This window comes from Ambystoma mexicanum, chromosome 11, assembly GCF_040938575.1.
Source record: "Ambystoma mexicanum isolate Mex_15411 chromosome 11, UKY_AmexF1_1, whole genome shotgun sequence".
Classification (NCBI taxonomy): Eukaryota; Metazoa; Chordata; class Amphibia; order Caudata; family Ambystomatidae; genus Ambystoma; species Ambystoma mexicanum.
Window position 1 is genome coordinate 939110253 of NC_090934.1, and position 14363 is coordinate 939124615.

General features: G+C 44.5%; 1 protein-coding gene across 3 annotated transcripts in view; it reads left to right on the top strand.

The window, feature by feature from the left end:
- LRRC56 (leucine rich repeat containing 56) overlaps window positions 1-14363 on the top strand; it is a 1196120-nt gene that overhangs the window by 307256 nt on the left and 874501 nt on the right. For all 3 annotated transcript variants that reach the window (XM_069624078.1, XM_069624079.1, XM_069624080.1), the window contains one exon: window positions 10615-10702. In XM_069624078.1, the coding sequence (XP_069480179.1) occupies window positions 10615-10702 (88 nt within the window). The remainder of the gene's footprint in view (window positions 1-10614; window positions 10703-14363) is intronic.

Below are 14363 nucleotides of genomic sequence, written 5' to 3' on the forward strand. Positions count from 1 at the left end.
CATATATACTACACTGGAGAAAACATCATTTTATGTGTTCTCTAAATAGGTTTCTGAGGGGTGGGGACATTACTGTGTGTCACGCACCGTGTCTCGTTAAGATTGTGTACCTGTTTCACATCTTTGGTCACTCGTGTTGCTTTTGTAGAAATGGATCTATAAGTGAGCGGGCAACACTGGAAGCCAGGACAGCAGCCCCAAGAAGATGGGTACCTGGTGATACTGGACCGACTCCCTGCACCACGTGGATGCTTCCCCTGACTATTATAATGCAAAGAAAGTGCGAACACTGACGGGGGAAGCAGGAGGTTCTTGTCAGATGAAGAAGGTGGAGGCTTCGAAGGATGGTAGCAGGGACCAACTGAAGCAGCAGCATACAGGCAATCGAGGAGGGCGAGAGAGGGAGCTGGTATCAAAAGAAACGAGGAATGACTCCGGATAGGGGAGCAACAGGGACCCAAACAATAATACGAGGATGAAGGAGAAGGAGGCCAGGCAGCAACAAGATAACCTGGAGGAAGGCATGGGCAAGGAAACCAAAACAAAAGGTAAGAGGGACAGGCAGGAATCACAAAGGAACAGTCAGGACTCTGCGGGCAGTGAACAGGCTGAGCGCATTAAGACTTGCTCAGTTGGGGGAGAGAGAGGCCTTTAATTACCCCTACGCCTCTGACAATGTGGCTGGCAACACGGCATAGTCGTTGCCATGGAAACCCTTCAAGCTGGCATACACAGCTTTTGCGTGGGACCTGGGCCACCGCAGAGGCAAGTTAAAACCATCATGGCGGCTCCCTGGAAGGCACTATGTCTGTTGATGGTGAATCCCCCGGGCCTTTCTGGATGGAGGTGCCAATGAGGGTAAAGACGCCAGGGCAGGCGCCACAGGTAAGGCTTGCTGCTGACATTTGTGCTTTTGTGATTGCAGGTGAGAGTTGGAATGAAAGTAGATGCAAGCGTGTAAGTGTGCCTGCGGGTGTGTATAGATCTGAATGGGGTGATGTGGGAGTGTATGACACCATGTCAGGTAATGCCCCAGGTCGAGTTACAGGCCTGAGTGAAGCCCATAGGGGTTTATTGCTGTTAGTGTCCCGGCATGTTATAACTAAACTACAAACCAAGAGGACTGCTTTGGACTAAGGAGAAGGGAACTAAACATAGTCCCTTCTCCCTTTCCATGGTGGACATTGCTGGGACGGAGATGCGCCAGGAACACTGTGTGTTCCCGGTCCTGGCGAGGGAAAAATCAGCACCCGGTTAGTGGGGCAGAGGTGAGGGTGGGTGAAAGATCTGGAATCTAGTTAGAGGGTCGGGGGGGTTGGGAAGGGGAGAGGAGTGCATGCTTACTTGCTTTCCTGGCAATCCTCCTGCTTTCTTGGAGGCTCACAATAGGGGCTTTACCATGAGTTACAGACCCTGGACTGAGCTTCCTGATAGGCTGGGAGAACACCCCAATTCCCCAACCTCCTTGCTGGGTGCTAATGTATATTACATGTGTCCAAGTGCTCCATTAAGCAGAGACCAAGAGAAGAGCTACCTGATGGGGTGGGGGATGTTGTGATGGGGATGTCCACCCATTTACTGACTAGTGCTAGCCAGCTAATTTGATTGGGTTTTAAAGTTGGCTGTGAATAAGGCAAGTTTGAATAACTATATAAGCAATATCTTTCTAGTCAAAAGAAAGCAGGGGACTGCCTGTGGTCAGATCTCTGTTGCTTTATCGAAATCATGAAGCAGGTGGCATATTTCAGGAAATGTGGGGTCTGTATGATCATCTATATGGATGGGATGACCTTCATGTCTCAGGACAGGCAAACCCTGCTGTATCACGTACATATGGCAGTGGATCTCCTTCATGAACCCGGTTTTCTGATAAACGTGGAGAAATGCATCCTACTTCTCGCTCATGTGTTGGAATTCCTTTGCTTCTTCGTGCACACCACAGTGGCCATCCTCGAGTAGATCGGAGAATGACCCCCTCCAACAAAAACAAGTAACTTCTATGAGGGAACTGGGAAGAGTAATCTGTCTATCGTCCTATCACATCCAGGCAACTTTACCAGGTCTGTTACAGCAGAGAGCTCTGTAGAGACTCCAGATTGCCCACCTGCGTTGCAGCATGCCCTACACAGAGACAGTGACCCTCTCACAAGATGCGAGGGTGGAACTGCACTGGTGACTCAAGTTCTTAGACATTTGGAACTGGAGAAGGATTTTCAGACCACCTTCGTACTAAGTGAGAGTTGGATGTGAACATGCGGACACGTGACTACAGGAGGCAAATGGTGCCTGAAGGAGCTAGATCTGCATATAAACTGCTTGGGGATCTTAGCTTTTTCTGTGCAGTGATGTCCTGGGCCAAGGAGAGAGTAATCTGTTGTATCCTCCTGAAAATGGACAGCATCTCTGGGGTCTGTTACATCAATTGCCTCTGAAGCATCTGCTCCAGGTGGTTGGTAGAACTGGTCAACCACTTTGGGCACTACTGTATGGACAACAGCTTTGCATGGACAATTGACTATTTCCTGTCTCGATTTAACTTAGCTGACTGGAACTCCCAAGTACCTGACTGAAGGTAGCTACTGTAATCTGGAGTAGCACCTCTTTTAGGGATTGATGATGATGATTGGTTATTTATAACGTGCATAATACCCAGAGGCTTCTAAGCGCGGACCTGGGGCTCGAACCTGTGTTGCTCCTTGCCATCTTGCTTCCAAGGCGAGCACGTTGCCCCTGTGCTATCCTCCAGAAACTGGTTGTACTGGCGATGTGTCCCATTACAGGCCGATCTGTTTGCATCATGTATGAATGCTCAGATGTCTCCTTACTTCAAATGGAGACCCGAAGAAAACGGTTAGGCACGGTTTTGCAGTCTTAGTCCCTGGGAATTCGGTATGCCTTTGCTTTCGACATATTACTATTGAGGCACTGACCAAAGCGTGTTGTGAGCCGGCAGAGCTCCTTTCTGGTCAACACAGGTGTCCAATCCTTTCTCCTGTAGTTTCTTTTGACTTTCCAATCCGACATACCCAGAGACCTCTTCTGCTGAGGAATCGCACCCATCATCCTCACCCTCGGACACAGGGTGGGGTCATTGTTGCTGACGGCATAGAGGATTCCGGGGCATGCAGGTGCAACCCAGGCAATTCAGGAAAACCTTTTCACAAGAGTTGGGCCCCTTTCACTTCCAAGACCTAGAGGGCATTTCTGGTTCCTGTAATGGCACGTGCTTCCTGTTTTCAGCCTCCCTTGTCAGCTCCCGGTGATAGTCGTGAACAATTCTGGCTTTTCTGGTGGAAGTTAGCAAGGCATACAGGGTGGTCAAATGTTATCATTATGCTTTGTTGGCAAATCATGATCCATGGGTGGGAGAACCTGTTGACCAGTCTCGTTAGTCAGATGCTGTCGTCTACACATACAAATACATTCCCTACAGCTGGATATGCAATCTTCTGGGACATGAATATGAATCTTTGTGTGTTCCTATCCAGGGCACATAACCGGGGCCTTTTTAAGGAAGGTCATGTTCTGCAAGCTCCAATGCTTCTCTGTACTTTCCTAGGTTCAATGGGGCGTCCCTTAATTTGGCAGGCAGTCTTCTCAGCTAAAAGGATGGTTGTGAATGTCTTGTCACTTACTAAATGCCACAAGTGGGTTATTTCTTGTGTTCCTGGGCCACCCATGCTCACATTGGTCTGTTGCTTTAAGGCATACAAGGCTGTGACCGCCAACCTCTGCAGGGACAACAGCAATTAGTTGCTGGTGACAGTTTGCAAACCACACAATGCAGTCTTGTTTCCCACGCGAGCATGTTGGTTGCGTTGGGTCCTTTCTAAATCTGTAATTGATTCTTCATGTTTTAGTGCCCATTAACAACATATATGGTGTTCAAAGCATTTCTAGTCAGTGTCCGCATTCAAGACATCATGAAAAAGGCATATCAGTCCAGTGACTCTGTTTTCAAGAGGTTTCATCTGAAACCCATCAGCAGTGCTGGTTTGTGAGTAGGCTTTGAATGAGCACAATGAATGCATCCAGTCTTGACATAGAATGGAGATTTTACAAACTGCTTAGTTTGGGAATGTCTTGATTCTACTAAATCAATACAATTCATATAAAAAAACACAATCAATAATAATTTTAAAAAATTAGACACAAAGGCAAGTATTATCCCACCCACTTTGCGTAAATACTTGTCTGGCACCTTCCATTCTCTATGTATTGTATGTTTATGTACTTAATATGGCAGTAGATTGTGCTCTTGTCGCTTTACAGCTCAGGTGTGTGGACAGTGTATTTCTGCCATCTCCCAAATGATTGATGGTTGTCTTTTAGCCTTTCAATCTGCTCATCTGCGTTTTCTCTGAGCGGTGTCAATGAGTAACAAGGCCTATTGATGGACACCCTTAGTTTTACAATGATTTGTTTCTTTTCCCTCCACCATGGACAAATATATAGAAATTCTGAATAAACATGTCTCTTGCTGTTCTTTTATTCTTGCTGTTTTGTTTACTCCCATTCATCAAATGTACTTTTGTCATGTGCCTAGGCTCTCATTTTGACTGCAAGAATATTCTTTAACAAAACTCAATTAATTGCTTTCCAAGTGCAGAAGTGAAGCCTGTTTTAACCGCTGCTAGATGTATCTGATCTGTAGGCTGAACTGTCAAGTAACATTCATGTTTCCAATGGATGGGTCATAGTTGGTTTCTGGGTTTGTTTGCTGTGGTTTTCACTGGACCTTGTTTGCATCAAAGAAAGAGGAGGAGGTTGAGTGCGACAAAGGAGTTAGCACTCTGGGTTCTGTGCTTATTGGACAAAATATGTCTGTCAATTTAAAGGTTAAAAACTTCAGGATTGCCACTTTATGATGAAAATGTAATTTAGTTATTGTTTTAAGTGTTGCTGTTGAAGCTTCTAATAAAGAAAGAGAAGTGCAGTGCTTGCCTGCAGGTCTTTAATAGAATCACGATTTTCCTATACTAATAAGGTCTGGAAAATCTTCTTTAACTATTTTAAGTGTTAACCATTGTGTAAAGGCAGATTTTGGCCAGTGCTAACAAAAAGTCCTGGTGAAAATAATTATGGTTGATTTCACATCAAAGGCTGCACTGTGAGAAGCCATGCATTGTGACATCACATTTTCCCTACACCACGTTTACAGGCTTGACCACTAAAATACAGTGGAATTGCATTGGTGCCTAGAAGCACAAGTTCTTAAAATGAAGCCAAACGGCGCTAGAAACTCAGTGTCAAGATTAATTGATCATATGCCCCGTGCTTAAGTGACCAGCCCAGACAGCGGGCCTGAGAGGGAATTGATGAGTGTAGGGCCCAACGCCATTTGCCTCAGAGTATCCAACAGGTGTCTTGTGTGCAGATACATCCCACAAACTCACAGAAAAAAGTTTCAGATCAGGAGGATGAGATGGGGTGGTCAGCAGAGCCACTCCAGGGAGAACAGGGCCACCAGAGGCAGTTGTGAAGGACATTTCAAATGCACAAAGCCAAACCCAACTCTCTGTGTTGGCCGTATTACAGCTGGGCGTCGTTCAGTGTGTGCATGCCCCAGAGATGGGTCCCACCAATACTTAAACTACAAACTTTGAAGTGGTGATGACTGTGTGTTAGATGGACCGTGTTAGTGATATTGAACAGGGAGGAAGGGTGAGGGAGAACGAGCAGTAGGGAGGTGAAGGCTGTGGCACTGGATCTTTGATGGAAGGAGAAAACTGAAGGAGAGGGAGGAGATTGGAAAGTCCTGGAGAGCAGGCTAGAAAGCGGAGGGGGGAAGCACGTGAGGAAAGGAGTGAAAAGATCTGGAGATGAGGAATATTAAGTGGTGTTGGCAGGACAATCTGTGAATAGAACAGGAGGAACACAGGAGAAAGAAAGCAACACAGAAAAAGGAGAGAAAGAGTAAAGGTTGAGCGCAAAACTAGACATATATAAGGAGGAACAGACTGGTACAGAAGTGGCACGAGGTAGGAAAACCAGGAACTCTGAAATAATCTAAGAATAGTAAGTCATTAGAGGCACCAGGAGCGTTGGAGGATTGAAAAGATTGGAAAAGCACCAGTGATGTATATATCCCTAGAGCTATGGCATTGTAATTCATGACCATATGCGTTTAGGTCAGGAAAGTCCTCCTGCGCTGTGATGTATGCTGCTCTATCTTTTATTTTTCCTTTTTGCGTATGCCTCCCTCGCTCCCCTTAACAAGTGCAGGCCCACACCCTCCCCTATACGTTTACTACCCCACCTGCCCCTTATTACTTTTTTTTAATGTGTTTTGAGGCAACACATGTTTCAATAAAGTGTTGAAAGGAGACTGGACATAGGAGTAAGTACAACATCTTCCCTGTAATGACTACCTGACTCCTAGCCTATACTCCCCCTTTCTCCGTATGGCTCTCCCTTCATATTTGCTTGTCTAGTTTGTCTTAATCAGTGTCGAACTCTACGCCACAAGCATGTCAGGTTTTAGGGATATCCTTCATCGATATTCATGAGATAAATGTGCATGCATTTAGATTACTGTTTGTGAATTCATCTCATGTATATCAGTGAGGGATATCCTGAAAACCTGATATGGTTTGCGGCCCTTGGGTCTGGAATTCGGCACTCCTGACATACTGTGGAGGGAAGTTGAAGAACTCGTGAGTGGATGGAGCCACAGTTGGGTTGCATGCTCGCCCTATGGACTAGGGGTGCAGTAGTCCACACGAAAGATCAACAATAACGACAAGAAGAGTTAACCTCTAATGAGTGCTTAGTGGCCTCCTGGAATACGCAAGGCTTTATACATCTCTTTAATACGGACTGGTTGGATGGCTTATGAGTCGTATGTTTGCAAGAAACATGGCTATCTGAAATGCCACTCGTGAGTAATTTTGAAGTGGCCTTGAATCCAGCAATAAAATTGGCGAAAAGGCGACCGATGGTGGGTTTGCTAACTTTGGTAAACAGGGACTCGGGGTTCAGGATCTTAAAGTCCTGGAACCATTCTCCATTTATTCAGGAAACGACAATCACAAGGCGGAAATTGGGCCCCGAGGACGATGATGAAATAACACTTGTAAATGTCTACTGGAATCATCAGAAAACAGGCAGACTGGAATTTATAGAGAAAATTGCGGAAACTCTGGATGTCCTGCACGAGGGGAAGGCAAGGGCGAATATCTTGATATGTGGGGACCTAAACATCGATCTCTTTAAACTTGTAACAGAAGATAAAAAGGCGCTGGCAAATGATTGGCTTGAAGAAATGGAAATAAGGCACCTGCAAATGCTGAACAGGAACACAATTGGGGATATGCCACCCGCCTCAACGTGGCAGCGTGCGGATTCAGCATCAATAATCGACTATGTCTTTGTGTCAACTGAGTTGCACGCCCGGATAAAATCCTTTGAGATCAAGAAGCAAACAAACAGTGATCACAATATGTTAATAACAAATCTAATAACATCACTAGAGGAAGGTCCTCTGAGGTGGCAACATACCATCTTGGTTGCAGCAAATAGGGTGAGACTTCATTTAGAAGAACAAGAGGTCGCCCAGCTGGCAACAGCTTATTGTCAGGACAGTAACCAATTAGAATACGACCAGCTACTGTTCCAATTCAAAGCAAAGAACGTGGGTCTGAAAAATGTAAACTTGGTTCGAAAACATTGGTTTGACCCTGAAATACAGAATCACAAATGGCAAATGCGACAGACCATCAGACAGGCCCGCTCATTAGACCTGAATGCTAGAAAGACGTAAATTAGAGTAGTCAAACAGTCATACAAGAATTGGATGAAGGCCCATGAACATCTGACGCTTCAGAACGACGCTGAGATAATGCTTTCCATATTAAAGAACAAAAACACAAGAGCATTTTGGAGGATTATAAATAATATGCAGGCGCCGCAAAAGTCGCTGCAAACGTGTCTGGTGACAGAATCAGAGTGGATCGCTCACTTTGAGGACTTATACAGGGGTAACGAAATTGTAGGAGATGAGACCAAATTAATATTTTCATCTAGAAGCCTTTCATACTGCAAAGAAGACATTGTGGCAATAATAACGAGGGCCAATAACTCAGAGCTCCTGGTCCGGGTGGCCTAACGGATTTCACCATAAAACAACATCCCGAGATTTGGGCTGAGATATGCTTAGCACTATTCGAAAGAATAAATCACTCAGGCAAATCTCCCAAACATGGAAAACGGCGATCATTGTACCAATTTTCAAAAAAGGGGACAGATCAAATCCGAAAAACTATCGACCGGTGGCATTGTTAGATGTTCTGGGCAAGGTTTATGCCACCACCCTAAAACAAAAGTTGGTTCAGTGGGCTGTAAATACGTGTCATGTCGATGCCAGACAGGATTCGTCAAACAAGTTGGCTGTTCCCTAAATTTACTACTACTAAATTTGGTAAAAATGGAGGCCATAAAAACTAATACTGCAGTATACTTGGCGTTTGATGATTTTTCAAGCGCTTTTGACACTGTTGATCAAAAATCTTCTGTGAACAAAAATGCGGCGATGGGGTTGCCTGGAAGATCTCGTATCTGCAATCCAGGAGCTCCATACAGAAACATCTATCAAGGTTCGCCTGGATCAAGCTGGAACGTTGTCAACGGAAGTAGTAACGGGAAAGGGTGTAAAGCAAGGTTGCCCGCTTGCTGCAGCCATATTTAGCTTGTTCATATCGGACATTGGCATCTCGTTAGATGGAGTAAATTCATATCCGCCGAAAATAAATAAAACACACAAGTTGGCTTTTATACGCCGCCGATCTTGTCGTGATGGATTTAACACCCATCGGCTTACAAAGAAAACTCAACGCCATTCAGAGATATGTAACCGAGAATCAGCTGCTGATCAACCCAAGTAAAAGCGAAATTTTAACATTTAAGAACTTGAAAGGAGGGCCCTCGAAAACAGCAAAAAATTTAGATGGACCCTGGGGGAGCGCCTCTGAGGACATCGCAAAGTGTGAAATATTTGGGAATGGTATTAAGCTCCTGCATCAACGACGGTCCCTGGATAGCTGACACTAAAAGGAAATGTGTTCAGCTAGCCAGCCAAGCCTTAATAATGAAAAAGAAATTCGGAAAGTTCTCTCTGGAACCATTGAGGTTGTTTTATCAACAGAAAGTCACTCCAGCATTGATCTATGGGGCTGAAAACGCTCTGGGCTGTACTCACGAAATATGGTCCTCTTAAGAGAATCAATTCTGGACGAAAGTATTGGGCCTTCCAAGAGGAACGATGTCATCATGCATTAGGTTTGAATTATCCCTTATTTCACTTCAGGCTAGAATCACTTGGAACTTGTTATCCTTGTTTCGAAAGACCTGTGCCCGAGAAAATATGAGATTCTCTATAGTGCAACGGAGAAAGGTCAGAATTTAGTGGCAATGCAGATGCAATGTGGATGCAAAGGTGTGAAAGCTTATTAGTAGAATTTGATATCCAGATCATGCTCCACGAAAATCCAAATGTTGCAAAAACAAAAATCTGGCGCATAGACTGGGAGAGAACTTGCGCTCAAAGAGCCGTAGTGAAATTGATGATAGATGTTCCAGCGGAAGCCCGCGCGCCTTTAACACGGCACAACGTTACATCAGTCTTTTTCCAGACCCCAACGCACGGAGACGATTCAGGTTATTTCGCATGAACTTATTTAAAACCAAAGAACGAATGCAAACGTGGAAAGGTAACAAAAACATAAACCTTATGTGTAGATTTTGCACAAGGGAACCAGAAACACTGAAGCATCTAGTTCGGTTTTGCAATAGCCTTCCCAATGAAAAACCTTGCACTTGGGTCCGTGAAGTGCAAGCCATCCCTCTTTGAGTGCGGATGATTGGTGGGGACACATGTTTAACTGAACCGATCCGAAACTGCGACTAAGTCTGGTTGTCTAGAAAGCAAGCAATGAAAAAAACAGCGCTGGGGTAAACAGACGTTGTAGGGACTATGAGGATGGGAGGAACGTGTGGAATGATGTAAAATGATGGATGTTATACGTTGTATGTTGATGTCTTTGTAATAGATTTTAAAGGTTTGTATAAACCGAATAAAATGTAAAAAAAAATATATAGTGGTCATTTGGTAAGCACTAAGGAAACGCTATTGACTCCAATGTGTCCAATCTTCTCTTCATATTCTGGAGGTCCTGTACCCAGTACTGGCATGCTGTTTCACATAGCCCGGTTCTTTTTTTATTTATTTATTTTTTTAATAATAAACGGGAAGATTCTAATCTCTATTCTAGAGTAGATAATAATGCTGTAGAAGGGACTACTACTAGTAGCCCAAGGGAAGCTGAAGGATGTATTTTCTAAGTAATCAAGGATCCTGCATGCATATAGGTGCGTGCTATTTATTTGCCCATAAAACCGATTGCAATATATTCTGGGGGGAAAAAGACTGAGTTGAGCAATGATGAGTGCACTTGATAGTAACCCACATGCTAATGAAGGCAAAGTTCCCTATTCTTGTTTTCATGGTTGACCAGTATCCGCAAAAATGTATTTAGGGAAATCGAAAATATTTGGTTAAAAGATTTTTTACATGTTATAATGTATACATTTTTCCTGGTGCCATTTCTGTATTCACAGCAAGAACTAACTGGTTTTGATGATCTTCGGCAAGTAAAGACCCTGGAAATGTGTGTTGATACTCGAGAGAACAGCCTGGGGAACTTTGGTGAGTAAACCTTGGTCTCCTCACTTAGTCTTGTTCATTGTTTGGTTTATTTCCATTTACTGAGTTAGATGGTTTATGAACATTAACTTGTGAGGATTTGGGACTTTGAAATTCTACCTTACTGGGAGAGGTTTGCTAACTATGGGTGAGTTTGGTTATGGAAACCTACTCTGAAGATTCGTAAAGAAATCCTTTGTGTGAGAGATTCTGAAGGCACATATTTGTGGACCCTGATTCACAAAGAACGTGACCAGTGATAAAGCACATATGTTTTCAGAGTCAGAGATGTGAAAGTCACACTAGTCACAAAGTTAACCTGCATATTTCTCTTGTTTTTGTGCCAGTGCAAGTTATAAGCTTGTCAACCTCTACGCATACATTAGTGTTATGCCGAATCGCCGGGTGCTAGGAGCGCTTTCCTCCAGCATGTTTACTTGGTCGTGTAAAAAAAGAAAAAGGACAACAAATGAGCCCTTTTTTGATGTACAGAATGCAGGCTGGATAACGGGCATTGATGTTACTGATTTGCTCATTTACAACATGCACAGCCAGGTCGGAGATCAGCCTTCACTAAATCCTGCATCACCCACTGCCTGATTAAGACGAGATCAGCTGTTTTCTGTGCAAAGAAAAGCCATGCAGAGTGCCTCTCGTTTGCGAATCTGGGTGACTTTTTCTGTGCAGAGAAAACTGCCCCTTCAACTCTGAAATGTGCTAATCCAAAATCACAAAGGGGATCGGAATGTGTGCATCACAAACACACACTTGTTAACATTTATCAATTGCACACAACTTTTTGTCATGGTAAGGAATGGGGCTGCAATAGCACGCCCCCTGCACCTGCATAGGAAAGGTTTTTGTGAATCGAACCCAAACAGAAGACTGTAAAGGCTTGCCACATTGAGGTGAATACTCAGTAATCATGCACACATGCGCACTTTACAAAACATAGTATTTATGAAGATCTAAAAGATTCAGAATGTGTCTTGATTACAGAAAAATGAAAAGCAAACAACTTCGAGGCCAGTATGATATGATAGGTTATTTATAACACGCTTAATACCCATAGGTTTCTAAGCGCAGACCCGGGATCGAACCTGTGTTGCTCCGTGTCGTCTTCCTTCCAAGAATTACGCTGCCCCTGAGCTATCCTTCCAATGGCACAGCATTGATTGGAAAGCACACATCTCATTTTTGTCTGAAAAATATCTCCGAACAATCGCCATCTCAAGTACAAGTACATGGTATTTGTATTTAATGATGAGGGCATGGTGTACAATACTTACTAGCTTGCTAACGTTATATACGCCATAGTGACCTACTTGAGTACAACTTAATCCAAAGTTTGTGGGGGAGAGAGGCTGATAGTAGACAGGGTTATAGGACTCAACAGTGGACGCCATGAGCGCTTTGAAACACTTGCCTGTGTATAGGCGCTATATAAATAAACTATACCATACCACTTCTTTAAGGTGGCTAGGAGTAGCTGCTTTGATGCAGCCAGGGAACATCCCCAAGGCAAGAGGTTAAACAGGGAAGAGTTAATAAGCTGTATGGGTGCTGGGTCATGAAATGTTTGCCTTGAAAAACGATCCACAGAAGCATAGGGTGACTGCTTGGAGGCTTGGCACCAGTTAAGGGGCGGTTGGGGCAAAAGAAACGGTACATAAAGTAAGGTTGAGAATTCATGATCAGAACAGCAATTGGGTTATCTCTGATCTTATAGTGTATAGGGCAATGTAGATTGCAGATATGGTGTATAGAAGAGGAGAGTGTGGAAAGTCAGCCTGAGAAGGCAGACAAGAGCGCATTGTGCAACAGTGACTTTCATTTAAATCAAAAAGGTCTACACCCTCTCTATCTCTAAGGTGTGCGTTGGCCCTAGCTAATGAAAGTAAAGAAGAGTAACATGTGCTCGTCAGTAAGTCTTAAAAACCTCTGTCCCAAAAGCCTAGTCTAACCTAAGTGCTGACCCTAACCTCTAATATAAATGACTAAAATAAAGTGGACCAGAACAGGTCTTCTACAGTGTTTCTTCCTCAATGGTTGAAAATGGTGGTTGACTTCTGAACCCTACCCAATTGTCCATCTATGGATTCCCAGACCTTGCTCCTGCCTGGATAATTCAAAGCTCTGTTAATGTCATTTGGATGTTTCGTTTTTGTGTGTGTAATAATCTTTGACTTTCCTACCAGTATGGTGATTTCTTATCTCTGCAGTATGATTTCTTTCACTTGTCCTTGCATTTGTGTGTCTCTTGTCCCTTCTTAGGGGTTGCTTTGCTTTTACCCTACCAAGGGTCCTTTAGCGTCTCACCCTGCAATGAGGTTTTGCATCTCTCACCCTTTCTTGTGGGCGTTTGGTTCTCCCACTGCCAGGGGCTTTCTAGTTTCTCACCCCGTGTGGGGTATTCTGTCTTCTTGGGATTCTTTGGATGTCACCCTCTGGTTTCTCACCCCGTCATGGCGTATTGGGCCTCACCCCTTCTTGGCTTCGTTTGGCGGTCACCCTGCCCTGGTTTTTCTGGTTTCTCAACCGGCCATGGGTTATTGGGTCTCTCACCCCTTTGTCGGGTCACTTGGCTGCCACCCCGCCAAGAGATTTCTACTTTCTCACCCTGCCGTGGGGTTTTGCCGGGTCTTCTCACCCTCCTCCCTGCTCCCAAGAACACCCTAAGGGGTCTTAAGCTTAGTGGGCTCCCCTCCCTAATTGCAAAGGGTGGGCTTTATCTTGGGGAGAATGGATGAATTCCCTGGATTCACCACAGGAGCTTGTGTAGGGCCTAGAGGACAATGGCAAGAGCGGTGATGGAGGGATGTTTGTAAAATGTCTAAGCCTAGAGGCTTCCGGGATGCAGGCCTAGCAGAAAGGACCTTGTTGTAGAATTCAACAGGCCGGGACTTAGCCAGCGGCATAGTGTCTCAATACGTAAACCGGTCTGTTGCAATCAAAGCCGAACACTTGCTGGACATTCTCTGTGGCTGCGTTCCTGGCGGTTGACATGGCACCTTCTGCAATGCCAGGCACTCATACAGAGGCCTCTGTGTCCAGTCGCCTGGGCAGCATCATAGTACGGCGTAAACACATGACCTCACCAGAGCTTATTTCTGTTTCGCTCGCTTACCCCGCAGCGCTTCTGATTGAAGTTTGTACATGATATTCTAACTTCTGACCTCGGAACGCTACGGATTCCTCTGCCTGTTCCTTGTTGGTCGTTTTAAGTCTTCGCACGTTCTGACCATGGACTGCTTCTACTTGAACCCACATCTTTTGTCTTCATTAAGGTACTTTTTGAGAACATTGTGGCTTACATAAGGTTATTGGTAATCCGGTCCTCATTTCTGTTCTACTCTTCCAACATTCCTTCATCTGTCATACTCTTTCTTTCTCAGCCTGGTGTGTACTGGTTATACCTTGCTCTTTTGTTTGAACCATTGTGGTACCCGCATATACTACGTGTAGCACAGTGTTTTAAAAGAAAGGTAGCCTGCAATTGAGGAGCCCCTTCTTGGGTTCAAGTTGTATTATCGCGGTATCAGTCGGATCTCAGTCTATACAACTTCCAGGTGGCCTGACCAATTGTACATGAGTACGACACGTAGGAGTTGCGTAATCATGAGTTGCCATTTCTCAGGGTTGATCATACACTAGGCCATGGACC